At 36.6% G+C, this 22,341-nt stretch overlaps 1 protein-coding gene across 21 annotated transcripts in view; it reads right to left on the bottom strand.

Moving 5' to 3' along the window:
- Positions 1-22,341, bottom strand: part of LOC105223284 (formin-binding protein 1-like) — a 140,546-nt gene that overhangs the window by 67,724 nt on the left and 50,481 nt on the right. For 8 of the 21 annotated variants that reach the window (XM_049459123.1, XM_049459124.1, XM_049459114.1 and 5 more), the window contains exon 1: positions 3,558-3,593. The exons of 6 other annotated variants lie outside the window; for them this stretch is intronic. In XM_049459123.1, the coding sequence (XP_049315080.1) occupies positions 3,558-3,578 (21 nt within the window). In that variant the 5' untranslated portion in view covers positions 3,579-3,593. Of the gene's footprint in view, positions 1-3,557; positions 4,118-22,341 lie in introns of those variants that run through there. 7 more of the 21 variants (XM_049459112.1, XM_049459118.1, XM_049459111.1 and 4 more) reach the window with 5 other exon arrangements.

The following is a 22,341-nucleotide window of genomic DNA, read 5'->3' as shown; positions in this document are numbered from 1 at the left end:
TGCATATAAAGTTTTGTTTATCCCCAAAATATGCCTTCCTGCAGCTCGTCGGCCGCAAGGTTATTGAACTGCAGAGCTGACTGTTTACCCCAGAGCCCGGACTTGTCATACATTAATTGACCGTTAGAAGGCAAAACAACTTTCGCATGACTGTCGATACAACGGAAGAAATGCAAAAAAAAGACCTGAGTATTAAAAAAATTAACGGCAGTCATACAATCCGCATACAACAAGTTCATTCACATTGGCCAAGCAACCACAAGCGCACACGCCGCCCTGCTGCCTACTGCCTGTTGCCCGTTGCCCTTTATGTACTGCCCTCCCGCGCCATAGCATGCCAATTGCATATTAGTGCGCCGCTGCTCGGCATAATTGCACGGAATCCACTTAGTGCAGCGAGCCGAGTGGCCGGACGGCATGCATACGGGAATTCATTAAAGGCCGACGCAGCCGCGACAACCGAGCAACAGCTACGCCCAGCCGCCCAACCGGCCATAAAAATGTTGCCCCAGCAAGACCAACAGCAAAGTCGCTGCGGTCGCAAACATATTGCAATGAAAATATTTATGAACCGATGAAGCTGGCAGCAGCGTGGAGCTTCTGGGGCAAACAAAGGAGCAGTGTTGCCAGCAGCTGAACGAGGACGGAGCTGGGCGCATGGAGGGCCACGCACTGGCTTCCGATATGGACGCGGCGAACAATTAACAAGCCAGTGGGTGGTGGCGGCGGCGGTTGAGTAAGCCGGTGCAGAACAGAGGCGGGCAGGGTCGTTGAGTGAAATGCCAAAGGCAATTAAAAGCAAGCAGTAGCAAAAGAAGCGTGAAAATAAAAATAATGGAAAATGTGCGCTTTGTTCAATGAATGCATGTAGCATACGATTGTTGCCTTGTTGCATGACATTCGGTGCCACAACAACAATAAAACAATGTGGAGAGGCGGCACAAAGCCCAGCAGCTACAATAAAGGTAGGTAGTACAAGTTCAGCGTGGAAGTAAAACAGTAATTTTACCGGCGCAGCGTAGAAAATGGGTGTGTGCCGCGCGGCAACCTTGCGGCATGAGGTCTCCGAGAGCCGGCAACTGAGTGCCAAAACTTCCAGTCGCCGGAAAGATGGCAACTTCGGCGGACAGCGCATGTAATTGACTGGATGTGTCACTGTCACTGGCGATGCAACAACTCGCAAAAATAAAAACAACAAGTACAGCAACGAAAAAACCCCACAAAGCATAAACAACAAATGATGTGGCCATTGAGTAATGCTACAAATTGACTGCCAACCGAGCGACATGCGCGTAACCTCAGTCATGTCACAATGAAGTGTCGAGTAATACTGATAATGGAACAAAGATAAGTTTTATTATCTCGCTCGGCGACAAGCTGCTCCACTTTAAAGCGACGAGTGCGTTGTTGTTGCTCGTTCTGTCGGAGGCAGTAGACGGCCGCGGAACGCAGGCGGCAAAGCGACCACACGCATGCATCATTAACATCCGGTTGGTGGAGTTGTGTACGCGCACTTCCAGCATGACAGATTGACTGGCGAGTGGCGAGTGGCATTGGGCGGCAGTTGCCATGCACTTTCATTCACTATAAATAAGCGCAGGCAATTACCGCGTTCTTTTTTCTCGCCAAGGTTGCACTAAATATTCTTGGAATTGTCTTATATAAGAGCTGTGTGCGATAATAGCATTTAATAAATAGCGACGGTGACAAGTGTGTTTCATCATCTTTGCGGAAAGATCAGTGGATTACGAAAGTGTATCCTTAAATTATAAAATAACATTCGACTCAGTAATGGTAGATACGACTTAAAGTCAAAGCTTCAGGGAAGAAAGAAATATGAGTACATAATATTTTTCATTATAATATAGAGCCGAGCTAACATCGAAGGAGAAACGATAAGAACACCGATCAAAGATGATGTTGACCACACAACTCAACTTTGAGTTCAACGGCTTCTTCCAAGCCACAACTCCCTCGTCGGTATATGGGCAGAGAAGGAGCCGCCAGAGTTCGGTTTGGCGACTTCATGATCCAAGTGATCTGGCATGAAGTCAAAGTCTGTGAGAGTATCCGAGACACGTGTTATTTTAGGAACCCAGATTCATAGAGTCTGATAACAACTTTCGCTATCAATCTTCCGACGATATTTACGGGCACTATGTGAAAGATGGCGATAAGTGTAAGATGGTTGGAGTGGACCTTAGTGCACCACACATGCTGATGAGCGCCGCCAGTGGAGCGCTCTCGAGTTTCTTTGCAAGAGCGACCTTTCCTGAAGCCCTTCACAACATAAAGACTCCATAAAACATAATCAGTTTGACTTTGGTGTCGTAGAGGCCGAAGACCATTTTCGGTGAGAGACCCCACTATTTTACAATGGCTCCTCTACAGCAGTATAAAGCAATCTATGTATACTTTGCTCCCTCTTCGATATTCGGCTTCCATGAGACCTTCCTATCCAGAAAGAGCCCTAGATATTTTACTGTATCCGCCGATTGCAGACGGATGTCTCTCATTTGTGGCAGCGGAATATCACTCGAATATATTAGCGGTCATAATAATAAAACTAATTTTGAATTCACCTCATAATAATTTATTGAAAATGTGGTTAAGTCAAAGCAGACGGCAGACAGCGCCAGAAAAACAATGCAAAGTAGCTTGCGGAGAACTGTTAAAACTAAATGTGACAGCAGGCGACTCAACATGACGGCGCAGCAACAAGTTGGCGAAGCGACATTAACTGTCATGCGAAAGGAAGGAGAAACTAAGTGGCTGCAATTTATAAATGGTTGTTGATGTGGAGAGCAGTCATTGCGGGGCATGAACAATTGTTTTAGTTGAAAGTTTTGACGGAAATTATAATAGAAGTATGGCGATGATTGCTGATTAAAATATGGCATATTAAAATCTAAACAAAAATCAAAAAGACACAGAGCAACATTAGTCAAAATTATAAAATCTCATATGAAAATAAATTTAACTCAAATAAAGGCAAAAAAAAAAAGAGAAATTTGGCAGATAATATATAAAAATGATATGGTTATATGCGAACTAGTCCCTCAGTTTTTAGGATATCGACATAAAATTTGGAACACATCCTTTTCTCACCAAGAAGCTACTCTTTTGTCGGAACCGCCGTTAACGGACCACTATATAATAAACTTGCCATATAAACTGTCCGATCAAACTGACGTCCTTGTACAGAAAACTCTTTAGTTTGATGACACATATTCACCAAATTAGACATAGATTACTAACTGAAGAAATATTGCAATCTCCGAAGAAATTGTATAGATCGGACTTCTAAAGCATATTGCTGGCACATACTGAACGATCGGAATCAAGTGCTTGTATGACATATTCTTTCATTTGAGGAGATTTATCACGAAATTTGGCACAGGTAAGGTGACAATGTAAACTCCAAAGAAACTATTGGGATCGGTTCACTTATAGCATATAGTTGTCCTAAAAGTTACAGAATCGGAAGCAAGTGCTTATAAAGAATCTTTCATATTTGTGGGTTTTATAGCTCTCTTGGTTTTTTCTCATTCACTCACCCAAAATTCTTTGTAGAACATTATTGCCCCCACATTTGGTGCATGGGTCGTGCAATTTTCACAGAAAGTGTAGGCTTTCAAAAGTAATAACTGTAATTCCATCATGACCAATAGCTTTACTTATATTTTTACTGTTAAATTAATTGATTAATTTACGCGCAGAAATGTCAAAAACACTAGCACACGCGAATAGTTTCCACTAAGTGGCTGATATGCTTATTAATCAGACGAGAATTGCGGAATCGCGAAAAAATGAGTTGCAAGCAGGTAATCACGGCTACCGCACAACTTCAACGGCGAACTGAATGTGATGGAATGCAGATTTTAATTAGACAAGTCAAGCGAAAACATACTGGCGACTTAGCGAAACTGAAATTGGCATAAACTTGTCAAGACGCTGACGTTGGTCTGCTTGCGCTGAGTGCAAAGTCAAGCACTGACACACGTTTGTACCTAGAACTGTCTTCCGCCATGCCACAAATGCCATCCGCACTATGAAAGTGAGCGCTTCTGACCTCGTAATCATGGCACAGAGCAATTGGCTATGCTTTGCTGACTTCTGGTACAAAACGCTTAATCGCTCGCTCGGTCGTGAGAACAGCTGTGCACTTTGGAATCACGGCGCATTTCAGTATTCCAAATGTATCACTGCACATGACACAGCCGCTTATGCCGTAAGTGTGTGTGTGTGATCACTTGCTGCAGTAGCATGGGCTTAGCACAGAATTATGGGCGATAAAATTAGCGCTGGCAGTTCTGCAGTGTCTACGCCGGTGAACAGGTGCATCGTAATATATTTTAAGCGATTTCTATAGTTTAAAAGTGAGTGAAGCGTGAAAATGGGAAAATGTTCTTTTGTTGCTGGCGGGAGTCCGATAGGAGCGGCGGAAGCAGAGGGTAAGCATGCAGCTAATTAGTGGGCGAAATAAATTGCTCACCGCTTTTCTTCTAATCGCAAAAACTAACTTGGACTAAGGGCTAGAACCGGCTCCATTTCATTTTGCTCAAGTCAGCAGGAGAATATGGCAGCGGCTTTCCAGTTATAATTCGGTTACTGGAACTTCAAAAAAACAATAACTAACAGCGTCTGGTGATCAAATTTAACTATCACCCTGTAGTTCATATGCTTGAATTCGAGACCGCAACAAAATCGAAATTCATAAGAAATTTTTTTTTAACACACTTCGGCAGTCAAGAAAAATATTCCTAAGAGACACGAATTTTGAGTACGAGCAACGAAAAACAACTATCAAAATTTTATGATTCCCGACGAAGTACATCGAGATAAATGCCGCCGAACCGTGTTGTTGTTTGTAGTATAGCTCTACCTAAAACCCGGCAGATATAAAAGCCGCATAAGGTTCAGCACAGTATTTTCTATATTGTATCAAATATATCAACTTGGAAATCACTGAACAAGACAAACATTTTTAGTATAACTTTGGCGCAATGGTAGGAGACTAGAACTCGCCAGACCCAACATTGTTAGATTACTGAAACAACAAACTTGGATTCACTAAAGTATTTATTACGTTGCGCAGAACTGGTTATAATGTGATCTTCTTTACTAACATCTCTGATATAAGACTTGGATCTGAGCTCTAATATGTAACAAAAGTCTTTGAGGTGTTCGTATAAGTAGTAGCAGACCTTAGATATCAAAAGTGTTTTCCATTTTCGATAGATAGAAGTTGATAGAAATCCGGTCAAAAGTACGTACAATTTCCAGTTGTCTCTGCACAATACCCATATATCTTTATATATATAAATCTTCTGACCGTGTGTTTGCATTTGAACTGCTCCTAAACGGATGGACCGATTTTGATGAAATTTTGTGTGTATGTTCAAGGAGATTCGAGAATGGTTTAGATTTACAATTTGGTCCACTGGAAAATGTTTTTTAAATTATTTTTTAATTTTTAATCAATTATTAATTTTGGAATGTTTGACCGATAGATGGCGCTACCATCGCAGTATCCAATATTCAAACCTTAAATTGGCGTAAACGTGCATTAAAGAAAACGATGCCAAAGTAAAAGGCGACATCTGTGGATCAAGTTTTTATATTGTGGACAGAGTTGTTCGTTCTTAAGTAATAAATTGGGTGATTCAATACATCTATGGGTAGCTATAACATTTTTTCATACCTGCTAACTATTGGAGGGGGTATCTTGACAGGCAGTTTAAAATTGCAAAAGGTCTGGCTAAATATTGGGAATGGTAGAATAGAACTGCAATCAAATACACAATGAATTAAAACTGGCTCATTTATCATTCGATGAATAATATACTACGGGCATCCCAAAAGACTGATGCCATAACCTTGCCAGCCGATTTTTTTGTCTTTCCACGCTTGAGAACCGTTTCTTAATATGCAGTCCACCAGGCTGACAATCGATTGGACTCGATTGATTTCACTGATGCACAGCCCAAATTCAATAGTATTTTTACCCCAAAAACCAATTCTTTCTTAACGCACGAAATGCTTTTTGATTCATTTTTGTTGCTTCATCAAAAATCCGATTATTCCTTAACTAATACTTATAATCTAACTAATAGAAATCATATAGATGGTATTAGTAGTACTATCTATGTATCAGCCACAGTAAAACGTAAGCGGGTCCTCTAGTATATGTATATTCCGATTCAGCTGAACTACTCGGCCAGATTTTTCATATCGGAATTGTACCTATTTCCAGCAGCCAAAGTATTGTATACTAACTATAAAATTCCAGAAGGATTACGTACAATACAATAGAGAATCTAGTACTAGATGGTGAAGACATCATTGAGACGAATGAAGACGAGTTTATCATTCTCTTACGCTCAACGGTTTGGGAACAGATCATCAAATCTTCAAAAGTAGAAGAATTTGATATTTGATAACCAGATATTATAAACACAAGCTCTAAAGACTGTCACAGCGACGCTAACGCGCTGTCGATTTTCTGATACTTAGTTGGGCAAACTGGAGGTGTAAAACGTTCGACTCGAAAAAAGGTTGTTCCTCAACCCTGTATGACTAGTACTCTCACATATTTCAGAAAATGCCACAAATATTTGATTCGGTTTTGAATGAAGTTGCCTCTTCTTTCTTCTGAGCCCTATAACAATAAGGTTATTTAAGACTTTGAAACCGTGAAGTCGCACAACAAATGTAGCAATTTCTTGGCAGTAATTTGTAATGCATAAAAAAGCACAAAACTCATTGTTTGTGCCACAAAATAATTTCAGAAAAAAGCGAAATAAAACTGAATAATGCCAACCAAGTGAAATAAACGCGAACAAGTCAATAGAAGTAGCGACAAGTAGACTTCGGCGTTGCAGCAAACCGGTAGCACAGTCTATTAGCCAATCCGTTTATACAACATGTGAGCGACAGACGGACAGCAAATGCGCAAACGCATGCAGGCACGCACTACGCAACTTTAAGATAACCGCAAGCCACCACACAAACCGAGCCTCAGCCGGCCAAACCGACGGAATCAACCAAGCCGGCCCAACCAACACTATACCCGGCCATTGCAGTCAACCTGCCCCCAGAGCAGTCGCTAAACCTGTTTGTGGACTGGCAAGAATGTTGCTGCTTGCAAATTTATGTATTTACAGCTGCGTGCTGCCATGCGGCTAAACAGAAGTCAACTAGCTGCCCAGCCGAGCAATAAAATCCGAAGTGAAAACTTGAAAAAATGAAGAAAAACAAATGAAACAAATATGAATTTAAGTACAATAACACATGATATGGCTTGCAGATGTTGTTGGCGGGCCGTAAGAGTGCAGTGTGAAGCCTGAAGAAATGAGTATCCACATGCATTCCATAAACGAGTATGCTAAGCTTATTATAATGCTGAGTGCAGGAGGTAGTTAAGCGCTGAGACTGAGCCATAAAACGAAGTTAGTCAGCGCGGCAGACGGTGATGCAAGATATTTTTAGGGTTTGGAGTTGATAACCGCGCCCAACATGTTGCAACATGAGTAATAAAATTTGAATTATAGAATGATTATGGCATCAATAGAGGTACCTTCCAAACTCGGAATCTAAGTGCTTTACCGTCCCTCAGATCATATCGTCCGAACGGATGAAAACACTCTAGCTCTGGCAGTATTGGACGAAGTACTCGCCGGGAGAAGCAGAGCAAGAGAAAGTCCTCCACTCCGTTGGAAAGATTAGGTGGAGAAGGGCATAGCTACACTTGGAATTTCAAATTGGCGCCAAACAGCGAAAAGGAAGAACGACTCGCGCTGTTATGGACTCAGCTATAACCGGGTAAGCCAATAAAGAAGCAGAAGAATAATGAATGGTTTCAAATGCTTTATCTGTCGGTTCAATTTTCGAGCGGTAATGCGGTCTTTGGTTAGCCGCCCAAAACCTAACCTTCATATAATTTTATCCGTGTTGACTTCTCATAACGGTTGTTTCGAAAATTTACGAATTAAAAAGGGGAATAACCATTCCGATTCGACCCAACTTAGTGCTGCCTTTCTACTTGTATCCCTTGTAGAAGCCAGAGTCAATAAAGTTGTTATTGTTGTTGTTGCTATTTATAAATACATTGCAATAATTTGTATGCAACGCAAGCAGTGATCAAATCATGCCAAGCCAAGCCAAATCAAGTCCATAACCCACTCTAAGCCCCCACATAGCCTGGGACCGGTTCTACACATTGAAAGTGGACGCCAATCAGATGAAAAGGTAGAGTTTATGAGGAAGTGCCACAGGAATGCAACAGCAACAACATTAAAGCACTATACTACAGCTTGTGGCATTCATGCGACTAACAACAAAAACAGCGAAATATGCCATGACAGAAGTGTTGAAAAGAATTTGTGATATCCATGGCGACACTTATCGCTTTGAGTCGCTTCGCTTGCCGGCTGAAAGCTACACTATCCACACACACAGGCATACTGACAGCTGATGAAGTGGGAGAAGTGAAGAAAATATGTTGACGAAATCTCAAGTGTGCCAACTTTATATAAGCTTAAAGCGATTAAGCGTGTGTGCCACTTACGGTGCAGATAAATATTGTATGGCTTCCGGGTGCTGAGCCGCGTCAAGCGAGTAAACAGCGAGTTAAGTATATGAGTAATAGAAAGGAAAATTATTTTCGGTTTCAGTTAAATAGCATGCCGTTGTAAACAAAATAATACATTGTTTAGAAGATATCGATTTTTATAGGAAAGTGTGATTTTAAAAGCTTTCAAAGGCACCTAAATGAAGAATAAATTAGTATAAACTTCATGTCTCATAACTGGAAGAACCCTCACATGACAAAGGTGCTTTCTATAAGCTATAATGCATATATGGAGCTTTCAGCGGTTGGAGCTTTCACCTCTTCTAGAACGCAGAGCTTCTCCTTTAATTTGTGGTATATAGTGTGTAGCTCTGAATTGCTTCTCAAACAGTAGAGCTTTCATTTCAAACAGAAGAGCTTTCATTTCAAACAGAGCTTTCACTTACTTCAGCAAAAGGATTTCCCAAATAGTAACATATATAAGCTTTTGTACTAAACGTCTACAGCGACAGACTAATGAGCTTTCATTTCAAAAAGAGCTTTCACTCACTTTCGCAAAATAGCAATACATTTTATCTTAACACCACCAAACAGAACTTTGCAATCAGCAATATTATTGAAGTCTTGAAATGTGTAAGCTTGGGCCTTCTTACACAATTTATATAAACAAAACAAAAGAACCGATCTTTAATGAAACTTACAGACCTTTCTCTCTCTAACCAATGAAATATTTAAATAGTTGGACAGTTGTTGCACACTTTAACAGTGCTTCAACCTAGCCCTAATTACTTACGAGAAGGTGATAAGTGACAAATAACGGCCAGTTAATATATTCCCCGAATATTTCCATTAAAATCACTGTGGAATTGATAACAGTAAAAACAAAATGCAACACTGTCAAACTTAAAATGATCAGTTACATCAGATAATAACTTTATATCATCTCGACAAATTTAGACGCGCATAAAGTCGGTGTTAATGCGCGAGGCAATCAACTTCGGGCATCGTAAAAAACAGTTAGTACGATTCTAATTACTAACATCACAAACAATTTAGAGAATTAGCCGTGAAGCGACCATCAAACGATTAGAGACACAGAGGAATGAAATGTCAAAGTGTCATCGCGGACCGGCTGTGGTTGATGGCTTCATAAGCGCAAATGAGAGAAGAACATTGTGAGCAAAAACAAAGACAACTCGAGGAATTGCCGAAGCAAATAATTGTAGCATCAACTGAAATTATACGCTCATAAGCGCTTAATATCTGCTTGCCAAAGGCGAAATGGATATTCACACACGAACCATAAATGAACTAAAATGAGGAAGACATAACGAGTTTATTGCACTTTGCTAGCGGCATATTAAACGACGAAGCTTCGGTTCGCTGCTAAGCTCAGTGATGGTTGATATTCAAATAGGCTACTTTCCCAAGCCATTACGAGTAAGTTAGCCAAAGAGAAAGAAATAGTACAAAGACATAAATTCGAGGAGCATATAATAAAATCTAGTGCCAACTATATTGAGAGCAGTCATCATATCAGCCATATTGCAAGCTGTGAGAGAGTTTGGAAACTAACAACAAAACCTATAGACTGAACGTAGAACAAATGCATCTGTAATACTTAATATGGAGGACGCTTGCCAAGCGGCATCGCTTTGCTCTATGGGCTCTTGGAAAAGTTCCAAGAAGATCCGACGTTTGCGATCCAAATTTTGTTCAGTGAAGAGGCCCATTTCTGGCTCATGGGTACGTAAGCAAGCAAAATTGCGGAATTTGGGACGAAAAGCAACCTGAAGACTTTCAAAAGCAGTCATTTCATACAGAAAAAACAACGGTTTGGTGTGGTTTGTGGGCCGGTGGAATCATTGGTCCATATTTCTTCAATAATGACCGGTAAAAATGTAACCGTCAATAGGACCGTTATCGCGCCATGATAACCGACTATTTGATGCCGTAAATTGAAGCTGACGTTTGCTTTCACAAGACGGCGCCACTTCTCACACAACGCATCAATCAATGAATTTATTGAAAGAACACTTCGGTGAACATATAATTTGACGTGATATCACATCGTTAGACTTTTTCCTATGAAGATATGTGAAGTCTAAAGTCTATGTGGATAATCCCACTTCGAAACATGCCTTGGATCCCATGAAGTTATAAAGTTTTAGGGAACCTCGAAATGGATCACCCTTTACTTATACAACCTCACCTCAAAATATCTGCATTTGAAAAGGAAACTTGATATAACTTTTTAGACTTTCAGGTGAGCTAAAAATTAATAATTCAACTTTATCTCATAGAAGTAAAATCAAAAGCAAGGAAAAATTTTACGGCCATATTTGATGAAAAGTCGTTAAACTTCTCACTGGGTTAATATATACTCCCATCTAACATAATCGATTGTTTTCTTCTTCATCGTCTCATTCGTCTTCTTTTTCTTCTTCGTCTTGTTCTTGTTATTATTATTTTTTCCCACTTCTTTTTCTCAATTCTTTCTGAGAAACTGTAGCCCAATTAAATTAACGACCATACCACACTTGCAACATCAAAATAATTGGAACGAATTCAAAGTAAACAGAGAAGAAAAGGAAAATAAATGCAGTAAAAAAACACAAAAGTACAAAATTATGCATATTCAAAACATTAAAACCCAGAAAGAACAATACAGTAAAACCGCCATGACCGCAGTGGTACTCGGGTACTTAACAAACGTAAGTAAACAATATTTTCAGCGCTTAGTATTCGGATAGAAGGTCTTATGCGGCCTCAAAATACGCAAATAACCCTTTAAAGGTGTTGTTTAGAAAATATTAAGTTTTTTTTTCAAAATTTTTCCTTCTTTCTAATAATACATTAGAGCACTCTTAATGTAAGAGATAGCTATCTGCAACCAGTTTTTATGTGCGCCCTCATTTCGTACGCGCGAAATCGCGTGTCAAATTAATTTGTTCGAATACTTGTTAATCACACTGTGAGTAGCTGATTGCCAATGAAAAAATGAGATGCAAAGTTGAGATAATTAATGAAAGAAGCCAAAAGTAATAAAAATGGAAGGAGGATACAAATAAAAAAGCACACTGTAGAGAATTAAAATAGAATTATTGCTGGAAATCTTGTCGACTAACCCACTAAATATGGCAGAAAGTAAATAAGAGAAAAGAACAACAAAACATTTTGAATAGATTAGTGTGGGCTAAAACATTAAGAAAACAGTTGAGAGATTGAGCACAACAAAACTGAAGAGAAAAATCAAAACTAAAACTTCAAAACTAGAACTTAAAACTAAATCTCGAAGATCTGTGTCTCATTAAGATCGGTTGAGTAGTTCGCTAGAAGTCTTGAAAACCGATTTTGAAAAAACATTTCGAAAAAAAGTTTTAAGTAACTAAAAAGCTGCCCTCGAATGCACAACTTTTCCGAGCAACATGCACTTGGGAGTGGCCAGCTAAGATGCTTTTACATATGGCTCAAGCAGCTCACGACTTCCAGCCTTAGACCAAGTATCCTCTGGATAGCCAAAAAACATCCGTTTGGAGGCGAGCTTAAGTGAGAAGGCGTATCAGCACTCCCCAGGGTTGTGCGCAGGTTTTGGGACACCCCACTTAAGAAAAACACCCCAAAAAGGAAAGGAGAAAAGGACAAAAATAGCCTCGGATGAGAAACCTCCTTTTGATTGCTACTTCGGACTTAGTAGACAATTTAAAAGTAAAGTCCTATTTCCAAAAACAAATACCAAATTCTACAAGTACTCATCATCGCCGTCATGCTATATGGTGCAAAGGTATGGACGATGATAACATCTGTTGAGTTGGGGTTACGAGTTTTCGAGAGAAAAGTTCTGCGCAAGATTTATGCTCCTTTGCGTATTGACAATGGCGAATAGCGCAGTAGATGAAACGATGATCTGTATGGCAATGACATAGTTCAGCGAATTAAAAGAGATTATGTCGTCCGAATGGATGAAAACACTCCAGGTCTGAGAGTATTCGGAGGAAGACCTCCACTTTGTTAGAAGGAACAGGCGGAGACCGAACTGGCTACACTTTTGACACCCAGCAGCGAAAAGGAACTCTAAAACTGCGTTAAAAGTTTTAGGAGCCGATAAAAGTTTTGCATATACGCTCGTTTCTTCGAAACGATTTGGCGGATCAACTCCAAATTTTTGGAAAATATTTATAAATATATGTACATTAAATACATAAGCAATCGATTTTTGTAATCCACAAGTATTATATCCACTAGTAGTACTAACATTAAAAATAAAATTCAACCTACAAAGCGACAGTCATATAAAACAAAATAAAAAGATGTGGAATAAGCCAAAATAAAATCATGACAAGAAAGAAAAGGAAAACAAAAAAATACTTTTCTGCTTTCTTCGCCAGCACAAAAACAGATTTTTGTTTATAAACTACATTTGAAGTAATTTCAAAACGCACACACATAAGTACCTACAAGTATAGATCCAACTGTGAGAGACACCACACACCTTGCCACCCCGACCACATTCACCGGCGGCGAGGCATCTAAATTATTTTGAGACAATGCAGAAATTGTCGGCTATTTTTAAGCACACACACAAAAACAACATATGGATATAATTGTATATGTGCGCATGTGTGTGCGAATAAAAGCGTGTCTATGACGTGTGCTAAGCGTTTCAGTGTTAAGTTGTTGCTGTTTTTGCACTGTTGTTTCATTTATTGCAGGCAGAATCAAACGAAGGAAGCCTCACTCAGTCGGGTCATAATAACTGCATTATTGGAAAGCGCGTTAGAAGCACAAAGAGGAAGAATAAGAAGCATATATTCATGTACATCTACAAACCAAAGTCCAAAAGAACGTATGGTTGTAGACATATGTTTATATTTACATACATATATACGCTCGCCTCGCTAAGAGCTACACGGTGGCTAAATCAAATTGTTAATGGACTTCTGAAAGTATTTCAAGCAACTCAAAGTGGAACTGATGTGACGGCGCAGCTCTGTGAAGCCAACAAAACAAAACAATACATACATATTTCTCAGTTAAAGTCATAAATTTCTATGTGTGTGTGTATGAGATGTAAATAAAGAAAAGAAGAGGACAAATAATAATAAAAAATAATAAGAATATAAAAAATATAAAAAAAAAACAATACGAAAAAATTTCAAAATTACTGTCAAAATCGGATATAAATCTGGTTTTGACGGCATATAGAACTGGTCTGGTCCATGGATTTTAGAAAAACATATGAAAGACAATATAGCTCGCTGATTTGATATTTGTTTTTGGACGAAAAATAGGAGTGAAATCGATGGTGACCACTAAAAAATATTTAACGACGTTTAAAATGCCGAGCTGTTAAGACAAATCATTAAAAAGAACAGGAAAAATAACGGGCTAAAAGACGAAAAATTAAGGGCTTTTCTATCATCATAATTATGTACTTATACTTATCATGAAATAAGCATTCGTTTCACGAGAGATTTAAAATATTGATCGATATGTCCCGCAGGGTTCATCAAGCTCAACATATGAGTGCGAATATACGAGCGAAAGCGAATGCCATATAGTGAGAAAGAACCCAACCGGCTACATAAACCGTTAAATGGTGTAGACGTAGAAAAATAGCATACGACTAGTAGAAGATCTGGCGCGTAGAAATATATTAACTGTGACCTATGCGTAACTTCCGCCAATATTTTCAATAGGGGCGCACTGCAAAACGAAAGTATTGGAAAATAGAAGAGAGAAGTATATAACGGGTAGTCCAAATGACAGATCGCGCGTAAGTCGCGTCTAGCTGTCATGTAATTTTTGTTCATTATTGTTTAATTCCTTCCAATTCCTTTGGGAATATGTAAGGTCTAAAGTCTATGCGCACAATCCCGCTTCGATTCAGGCCTTAGTGCAAGACATTACGTGTGCAATTCGCCAGTTACCAGTCGAAATACACGGAGGAATCATCAAAGATTGGACTCAACGCACGGATCATCCGAAACGTAGCCGCGGCCAACATTTGAAAGAGATAATATTCAAAAAATAATTGCCAAAGAATGCTCTTTCGAATGATAATAAACATTGTGCATTAAATTTGAAGCCTCTATGCTTTTCTTTAAAAAAAAAAGTAGGGAACCTGGAAATGGATCACCCTTTATAATCTTCATACGTACTTGAACGGTATACAGTGACTTACACTTCAGGCGTATACTTTTCACATTTTTTATTAATTTACCTATTAATACAAAAATAAATATTAATGATACTTTTAATCTCAATAAAATTTATTTTTCCCTTTTTCTTATAAATATCAGTTACTTAATCAACCCTGTCACACTTACTGATCTTGCATTCAAGGCAAAGCAACTCACAGCTTTCAGCATACACTCTTTCTCTCACTGCCTTTCTGCTATTTCTGACAGCATTCGTCATGCGTTGCTGTTGTGTCAGTGTCATCTGTTATTCACAAGCACCCCAATGTCAATTAATGGCAAAGTCATAAATAACCACTGTGACTATTGCATACATACACATACATAAATATTGTAAGTACTTATGTACTTGCAACTCCATGCCATCACAGAAACAAATAGGCATGAAATTCATTCACAATTCTTGTAAACAACAGCGAATAGTCGAGTGCGATGACTGACTATGAGCGCTCACATCATATCTTAGACTGGGTCAAAGGTTAAATTAGACGTTGAGTGAAGAAAGTGTGTGACTGGCAAAGACGTTGTAAATGTCTGTGCTAACATAAATACATCTGTACTTGCATAATTTGTCAAGAAAATATGTGGTGAAGATCTAATCTTAAAATTTTAGTATACGGATATACAATACTGGGCAAGAAACTAAGAACACTTCGAAAATTAATAACAATTTCTATTATGAGGTAGCAAATAGTTTCAAATGAGCTGAGAGCAGGAGTAGAGGAACAGAACAACTAGAAGTAAGCATTGTCTGGTTGGCATTCAAGCGGTGAGACTAAAGAATTTTTTTTTTTGGAAGAAGAAAAGATTACTGAAGCACTTTCTTCTTACGAGATTAAGATTCAAATACCTTTAGCTATCTATCCAATCGGACCCGCTAGAAACGAGAACGATCCCTTTAACTGATTTACGATGGGCTCAAGAAGGTTTGACGATACATTTTTAAATCCCTCTTTAGTAGATTTGATAACACAAAGAAATTTGACTAGAATTAGGCAAGCGTGATCTGAAGCTCGAATATTAGCTTAGAACTTATCCTAAGCTACTGGTGGCGAAAGATAGATATATATAGTGGCATGTAATAATCCATTAATAGTCATTACATTACAGTTTAGAAACGCTGAAAATGCTTTACTTTGACTTGTGGATAGGTCTTCAAATCTAACGCATTTTGAAAAACAAATCATGTTAAAAAAAATAGTATTTTTTTATTCAAATTATTGTGACCGTTTTATATGATCAAACAAACAATATGCTGTAAAATAAAATTATTTGTTCTGTAAACATCTTTTACAGCTGTTTTCTGGCCAGAGTTTGTCATATTGAGTCATTTAGAGCGCGACAGCACCGAAACGAGAAAATGAGTTTATAAGAAGAAAAAAAAAATAGCTTTTATGCCTCATCAAACGAAAGTCTAGGGTTTTCAGCCACTTGAAAAGTCAAAGCAAAGGTTGTTGGCTAATTTATACAAATTTATAAGTAGGAGCAGAACTAGAAAAGTTAGTTATGTGAAAGAAAAACAACGAAATAATGTTTTAATATTTAAAAAAAAAAGCTAATTTTATTTTTTATCCTTTATTCCAACTAAATTTATTTTTAATATTTATAATTATTTTCATTTCAAGTTTTATTTTTTTCTTTTAATTTAACTCTTTTAATATTATTTTTTTTTATTTAACTTTATATATTTTTTTTGCTTATTTTTCTTTTTGTTTTTAATTTTTAATTTTTTTTTTTAATTTTTTTTTTTTTTTAATTTTTTTTTTTTTAATTTTTATTAAATTTAATTTTTAATTTTTATTATTTTTTTTTTTATTATTTTTATATTTTTTTTTTTTATTTTTATATTGTTTTTTTATTTTTATATCGTTTTTTTTTATTTTTATATCGTTTTTTTTATTTTTATATCGTTTTTTTTTATTTTTTTTTTTTTTTTAATTTTGAAAAAATTAGAATATTTAATTCTTCTAATAAAAATTTTACGAATTAACTTTTACTAATGATATATTTATTATTTTTTTTTCAAAATTTCTTTTGTTTAATTTTTTCTTTTAATATACATATAATTATATTTTTTTTATGTTTTTAATGCCCTTTTTCCATTAAAAAAAACAGTATAGTATTTAATAAAATTACATAAAATAAATAAATAATATTTTAAAGTTTTTTTAATTGTTTTTTTTTACTTTTTTTATTTTTTTTTATTTTTTTTTATTTTTTTTAATTTTTTTTTATAAGTTTTTTACAATTTCTATTAATTGCAAATTTTATTTTTTTTTTATTATATTTCCGAAATTATTTTTTAATTTAATTTTTTATATTTGTTTGTATTGTCTATTTTTTTTATTTTTTATTTGAAAAATAAATACAATATTTAATTTTTTTAATATTAATTTTATTAATTACTTTTTACTAATTATATAATTTTTTTAAATTTGTTTTTAAATAATATTTTGCGTTATTTTTTATTTAAATTTATATATATTTTTTTTTTGTTTTATATAAATATTTATTATTTCTTTTTCGTTAACTTTAATTTTTAATTAATTAATTAATTTTTACATTAATTTACTTATTTATTTCTGATTTAATATTAATTTTTTTATTTTTCTTATAATTTTTTTAAATTTAATTTTTTTTTATAATTTTTATTTATTTAATTAACTTTTGAAACTTTAATTTAATTTATTTTTTCTTTTCTTTTTTAGTTTAATTTTTTTAGGTAATTTTAAATAAAATTAGTTTTAACTTTTTTTAATGTAACTAATTAATTTATTTTTATTTTAAATTGCTTTTGTTTTTTTTTTTTTGTAATTTTTATTTTTTATATTAATTATAAATTTTGAAACTTTAATTTTTTATATTTATTTTTTTGAAATTTTTATTTTTTTCGGTTATTTTAATTTTTCATTAGTTTTAATTTTTTTATTTTAAATAGTTCATTTATTTTTTATTTTAAATTATTTTTATTTCAATAAATTTAGTATATACTCTTTAATTTTTTTTAATTATAATACGATTTTTTTCTAATCTATTTTTTTTTTTGTAATTTTTTTTATAATGTTTTTTTGTATTTTAAAGTTTTTTATTTAAATTAATTAATTTATTATTTATTTAATTTTAATTTTTTTATTTAACTACTTTAGTAGCTGTACGCTAACCTCTTACACAACAATTTCGGGGTATCACAGGCAACGACACAAGTGTAATTCGTAATCAGCTGCAAATTTTTTTATGATTTTTTTACTGTTTATTGTTCCGGCACTGGCAGCGGCAGAAAAACTAAAGCCACAGACGCCAACAGCCGGACAGTCGCCGATTTTGCAACAGCTGACGACGTCAATTGGTTCAGTGCTTGGCGTTTTGTTGAATTTATTAACTGCGCGTTTATGCATTTATCTCGTCAAGCGCATAAAATACACACATACAAACCACACTATATGTATGTGTAGTATGTATGACCATACATGAGTACATGTGTGAAGACTTTAATACATGCTTAAATGCAAGCTCAGATATTTTTGTTGTGATAATTTATATTTTCGCTAGAGGGAAAATCAAGTAACCGGAACGTTTGCAGCGACAGCAACAACAAAAAGTACAAAACAAGATATAAACAATGGGCACGAGCTCATACACACACACACGCATGTATGTATGTATGTACATATATTTGCACAATGGAAGCAAATTTTTTAATGTGGCAACTCATTTTTGCGCTGCTTTTAATTTAACCAGTTCATATTTCCCTTTCCTTTGTTTTCACTTTTAAACCGTTCACCTTTTCCCTGCAGTCATTTAACTGCAGCGTCTTGACCAAGTTGCCGCACTTCTGCACATATTCACACAAACAAACAGGCAATTGAAAACGAAGCGAAAAAAGTTCCGCTGCTATTGGCGAACTGATTTCGAAAACGTGTGGGCACTCTGAGTGCCCTCCGCTCCAGTCCAAGTACCGCTTCGTTGCGCCTACACTTGCATTTTCAAACAGTACTTTTTTGCAGCACATGTGGCACGTGTTTCCGCCGCCTGCAGCGAAACACCCGTCAAAGGTTCGTTTGATGATATTTGCATAGACGCTTTGTGATTCCGTTATACAAGTTTTTGGAATATGAGGAAGCGCTTGTAAAAGTTCGTGATTGCAGCATTGTAGAAACATATGCTGGATTCAATGATATTATATGTATGTATTAAGCTGCTTTGATTATTACTAATGGCAATAACAAGTGTTTCCTGTAACAACTGTTATCTCTTGGTTAGATTTCGGTATCGAGTCGAGAGCAAATATTATTTGAGTTGAAAATAGAAAAACTTTTCTAAACCGATCCAAATTTAATCTCAAATATAATTTCAGTTAACAAGATTAGAAAATCGAATGAAAACACTTTATCTAAATTTTCGGGATCCCGAGATGTTCAGTTTCAAATCACGAATTTGATTTAAGTGAATATCATACCGCTATAGAAGCTAAGATTTATTCAATTTTATAATCTACATGACAGTGGCCGACTTTTGTAGACTTATAGGACCTCATTTTTTTCATGAGAAACTTCTTAACATCAGAAATACAGTTGGAAAATTGACAACTCTCGTTAGATAGCTTCTTATTTCTATTTTTCTTCAGTCCAAACTTGTTCCAACTGTATTCCGAATGGTAATAAGTCCCACTAAAGTAACTCCTTGAGAAAGTATTCCTAAAAACACCAATTGAGCCACATATAGGGATACGTAGCTAAATATTAATGGGGAGAGGAAGCTATTCAGAGGTGTAACGGCTCTGGGACTGGAAAACATGCAGTCTGCTCTCAACCAAGCCATCACAAGCGCATATCACTGCTGCTAAAGATCACCAAAGGAGGCAACTGCCGTTGGTAATCAAGTAGACTCTCAGTACTCAGATCAAAGGTACGTAAGCTCTTCAAAAAGGTCCAACGTACTAGGAACTGGGAGAAGTATAGACGCAATCTAACTGCCTACAATATGGAGATTAGGTCTGCAAAGCAGGAAAATTTCAGGAATTTCTGTGAAAACGTCTCCTCAATACCAGAGGCAGCAAGGCTGCATAGGACTCTCGGTAAGGGAAACTGGCATAGTACTAGCCTTTAAAATATGTGATAGCTACGGTACTTCTGCCTGCGCATTTTCCGAAAAGAATTAATGAAGATCAGTGTCTATCTGTTGTCGAACATAAGCTATCTCGCCTGGGTTGGGTAGTCACAAAACAATTGTTTACTTTGGACAAAGTCAGGTGGGTTACGGCTTCGTTCTCAAAATTCAAGTCTCCGAGGCGGACGGCATCTTTCCAGCACTTTTGCAACGGGGAGAGCAGGGTCTACTGCCCCACCTTATTCAGCTAAATAGAGATAATCTGGCGCTGGCTTATATCCCTGAACCATGGAGCACCTGCGAAAGTGATCTTTATACCGAAGTTAGGAAGTTCAGACCGATTAGTCAAACTTCCTTCTTACTAAAGAGTATGGAAAAGCTCGTGGACCACGAAATACGGTCAAAGGCGCCCCTGGATGCGAACCAGCATGCTTACAGATCACGCAAATCGACCAATACTGATCTGTACCAGTTAACCTCTGAAATACTGGAAAAAGGGGAGGTAATGTTATGCGCCTTCCTAAACATCGAAAGTGCCTTTGACAACACGTCTCACAATCATGGTAGAACCGGAACATTTTGTTGCGGTTGGACCCCTACCATAAAGGAGCTGCTCCGCAATAACAAAGCAGTGAGTAGAGAGAAACATTGGCAACAACTCCAAGACATGCGCCATGCCAAGTTGATAATGGGTGGTTACAACCTCAAAAAGTTTAAATATGGAATCAATCTCCCAAGGGAAAAGGTCAGGTTACTGGGCCACACTGGCCATTGTAAGCTCAAAAATCACTTATTTAACATGGGCCTAACTTCTTGTGCAAATTGCCTGTTATTTGACAGCACAGCAGTCTCTAGACGCATATTTCCAAATAGGGATCATATCGCCTCAATAACCTGGCAGTTTATTTGAGTTTAGCAATTTTCTGGAACTAGTTGAAACGTAGTGACTTAGGAGAGGGTACAAGAGACAATAGGTCGCGGTGCAATCCTCATTTACTTATTTAATCTAATCTAAGGCAATGATGCAAGCTCCCAAAAAACATAGTTCAAAAAGGGGAATTGTTTTTCAAGGTACAAAATTCGCATACGGTCGATCTTAAAGAACTTTAAAAATCGAAATAAAAGTCAGGAAATTAACAAATTTGTCTTTATAGAACTATAAGAAGTGCGACACGGAGAAAACTAGCTAAACAAGTTGTATAAGAAAAATACTTTAACAATTTTTGACACCGCAGAAAATCTCCAAACATGCGGCTTTCTGTGGGTGGCATGTTGAAAACATTGCATTTATTTAATAGCCAACACTTTCGTAACCTCGCCACCCTCGCTCAATTGCGCAGAGACCATAAAATATATAAAAGAATATATTACGGTATGCAAGCCTCATTATGTTATATTGTCTACACAATCTACACAAGAATGAGGTAAAATTGTGTGGGCTGCAATCCAGCCGCTAAAGAATTATTTACAAATAAAAGAAACGTTTTCAGCTTTCTTTCTCTTGCTTTAATGAGTAATAAATAGCAAGTTGAGAGCACAATAAATTAGCGAATGAGGTAAGAACAAATTAGTCATTCAGTTGTAGTGATTGATAACAATTTAGGTACGAATGAGGTAATATATGGTGTGAAGAAAGTATGTGTGGGCGCTAGTGATGTAATGTGGAGATTACTTCAAAACAACGATATGATGGAGTATTTTGTACATTGATTACTAAGGAGTAATAATAGAAGAGAAAGCTTGAGGTGAGATGGGTTCTTGAAAATCAACAAGCAAGTGTTAGAAATATGGCAAACAAGTCAACAATCATCGAAATTGAGGGAAAGAAACGAGTAGGATGAGACGGTATATATTTTAAGGCTCGCAATGCTCCAACTTAAGAGACATTGAGCAGCTGGGATAGCAGCCTGCCTTTGCAACCAACCAACAAACTCTACAAAAAAAACCTTTTTTGGACGTTGTGAGTAAGCTTTTGGCATAACTGTAGTAGAAGGGAAGATATGATCTTTTAACTTTTCATCAAGAGCAATCCGTCATCGAATAAAATCCGTTTGGTGTTAGTTAAAAATGTATAAAATATGAAAGATTTCCCTCTCAAGGTTGCATATTTTACAACAACAATGCAAGTAATTATGCCCCAATTAATTCGACCACAAACAATCCATGCTGACCAATGTTAATTCGTCGGCTCAGTTTCATCGCGTTCTAATGTTTTTCAAATGAACACTTACGCTCATAACGGCGCATTATCTTTTGCATTAGAAATCATTAAATCTCTTTTACTGCACATTCTTCGCATATTTAGTGTTTTACATTTCGACATACACAAACAATAACAACAAAGTCATTAAACTCATTACGAGTCGCATAGACAATGGAACGCCGCATCAACACAATCTGTGTAATGACTTTTCTCAAATCATCCGTCCGCGGGTCCGTCCGGCCGTACACGCGTCTATTTTC

This window comes from Bactrocera dorsalis, chromosome 5 (assembly GCF_023373825.1).
Source record: "Bactrocera dorsalis isolate Fly_Bdor chromosome 5, ASM2337382v1, whole genome shotgun sequence".
Taxonomy (NCBI): Eukaryota; Metazoa; Arthropoda; class Insecta; order Diptera; family Tephritidae; genus Bactrocera; species Bactrocera dorsalis.
The sequence above is the reverse complement of the archived record's forward strand: the minus strand, read 5'-3'. Positions and strand labels throughout refer to the sequence as shown.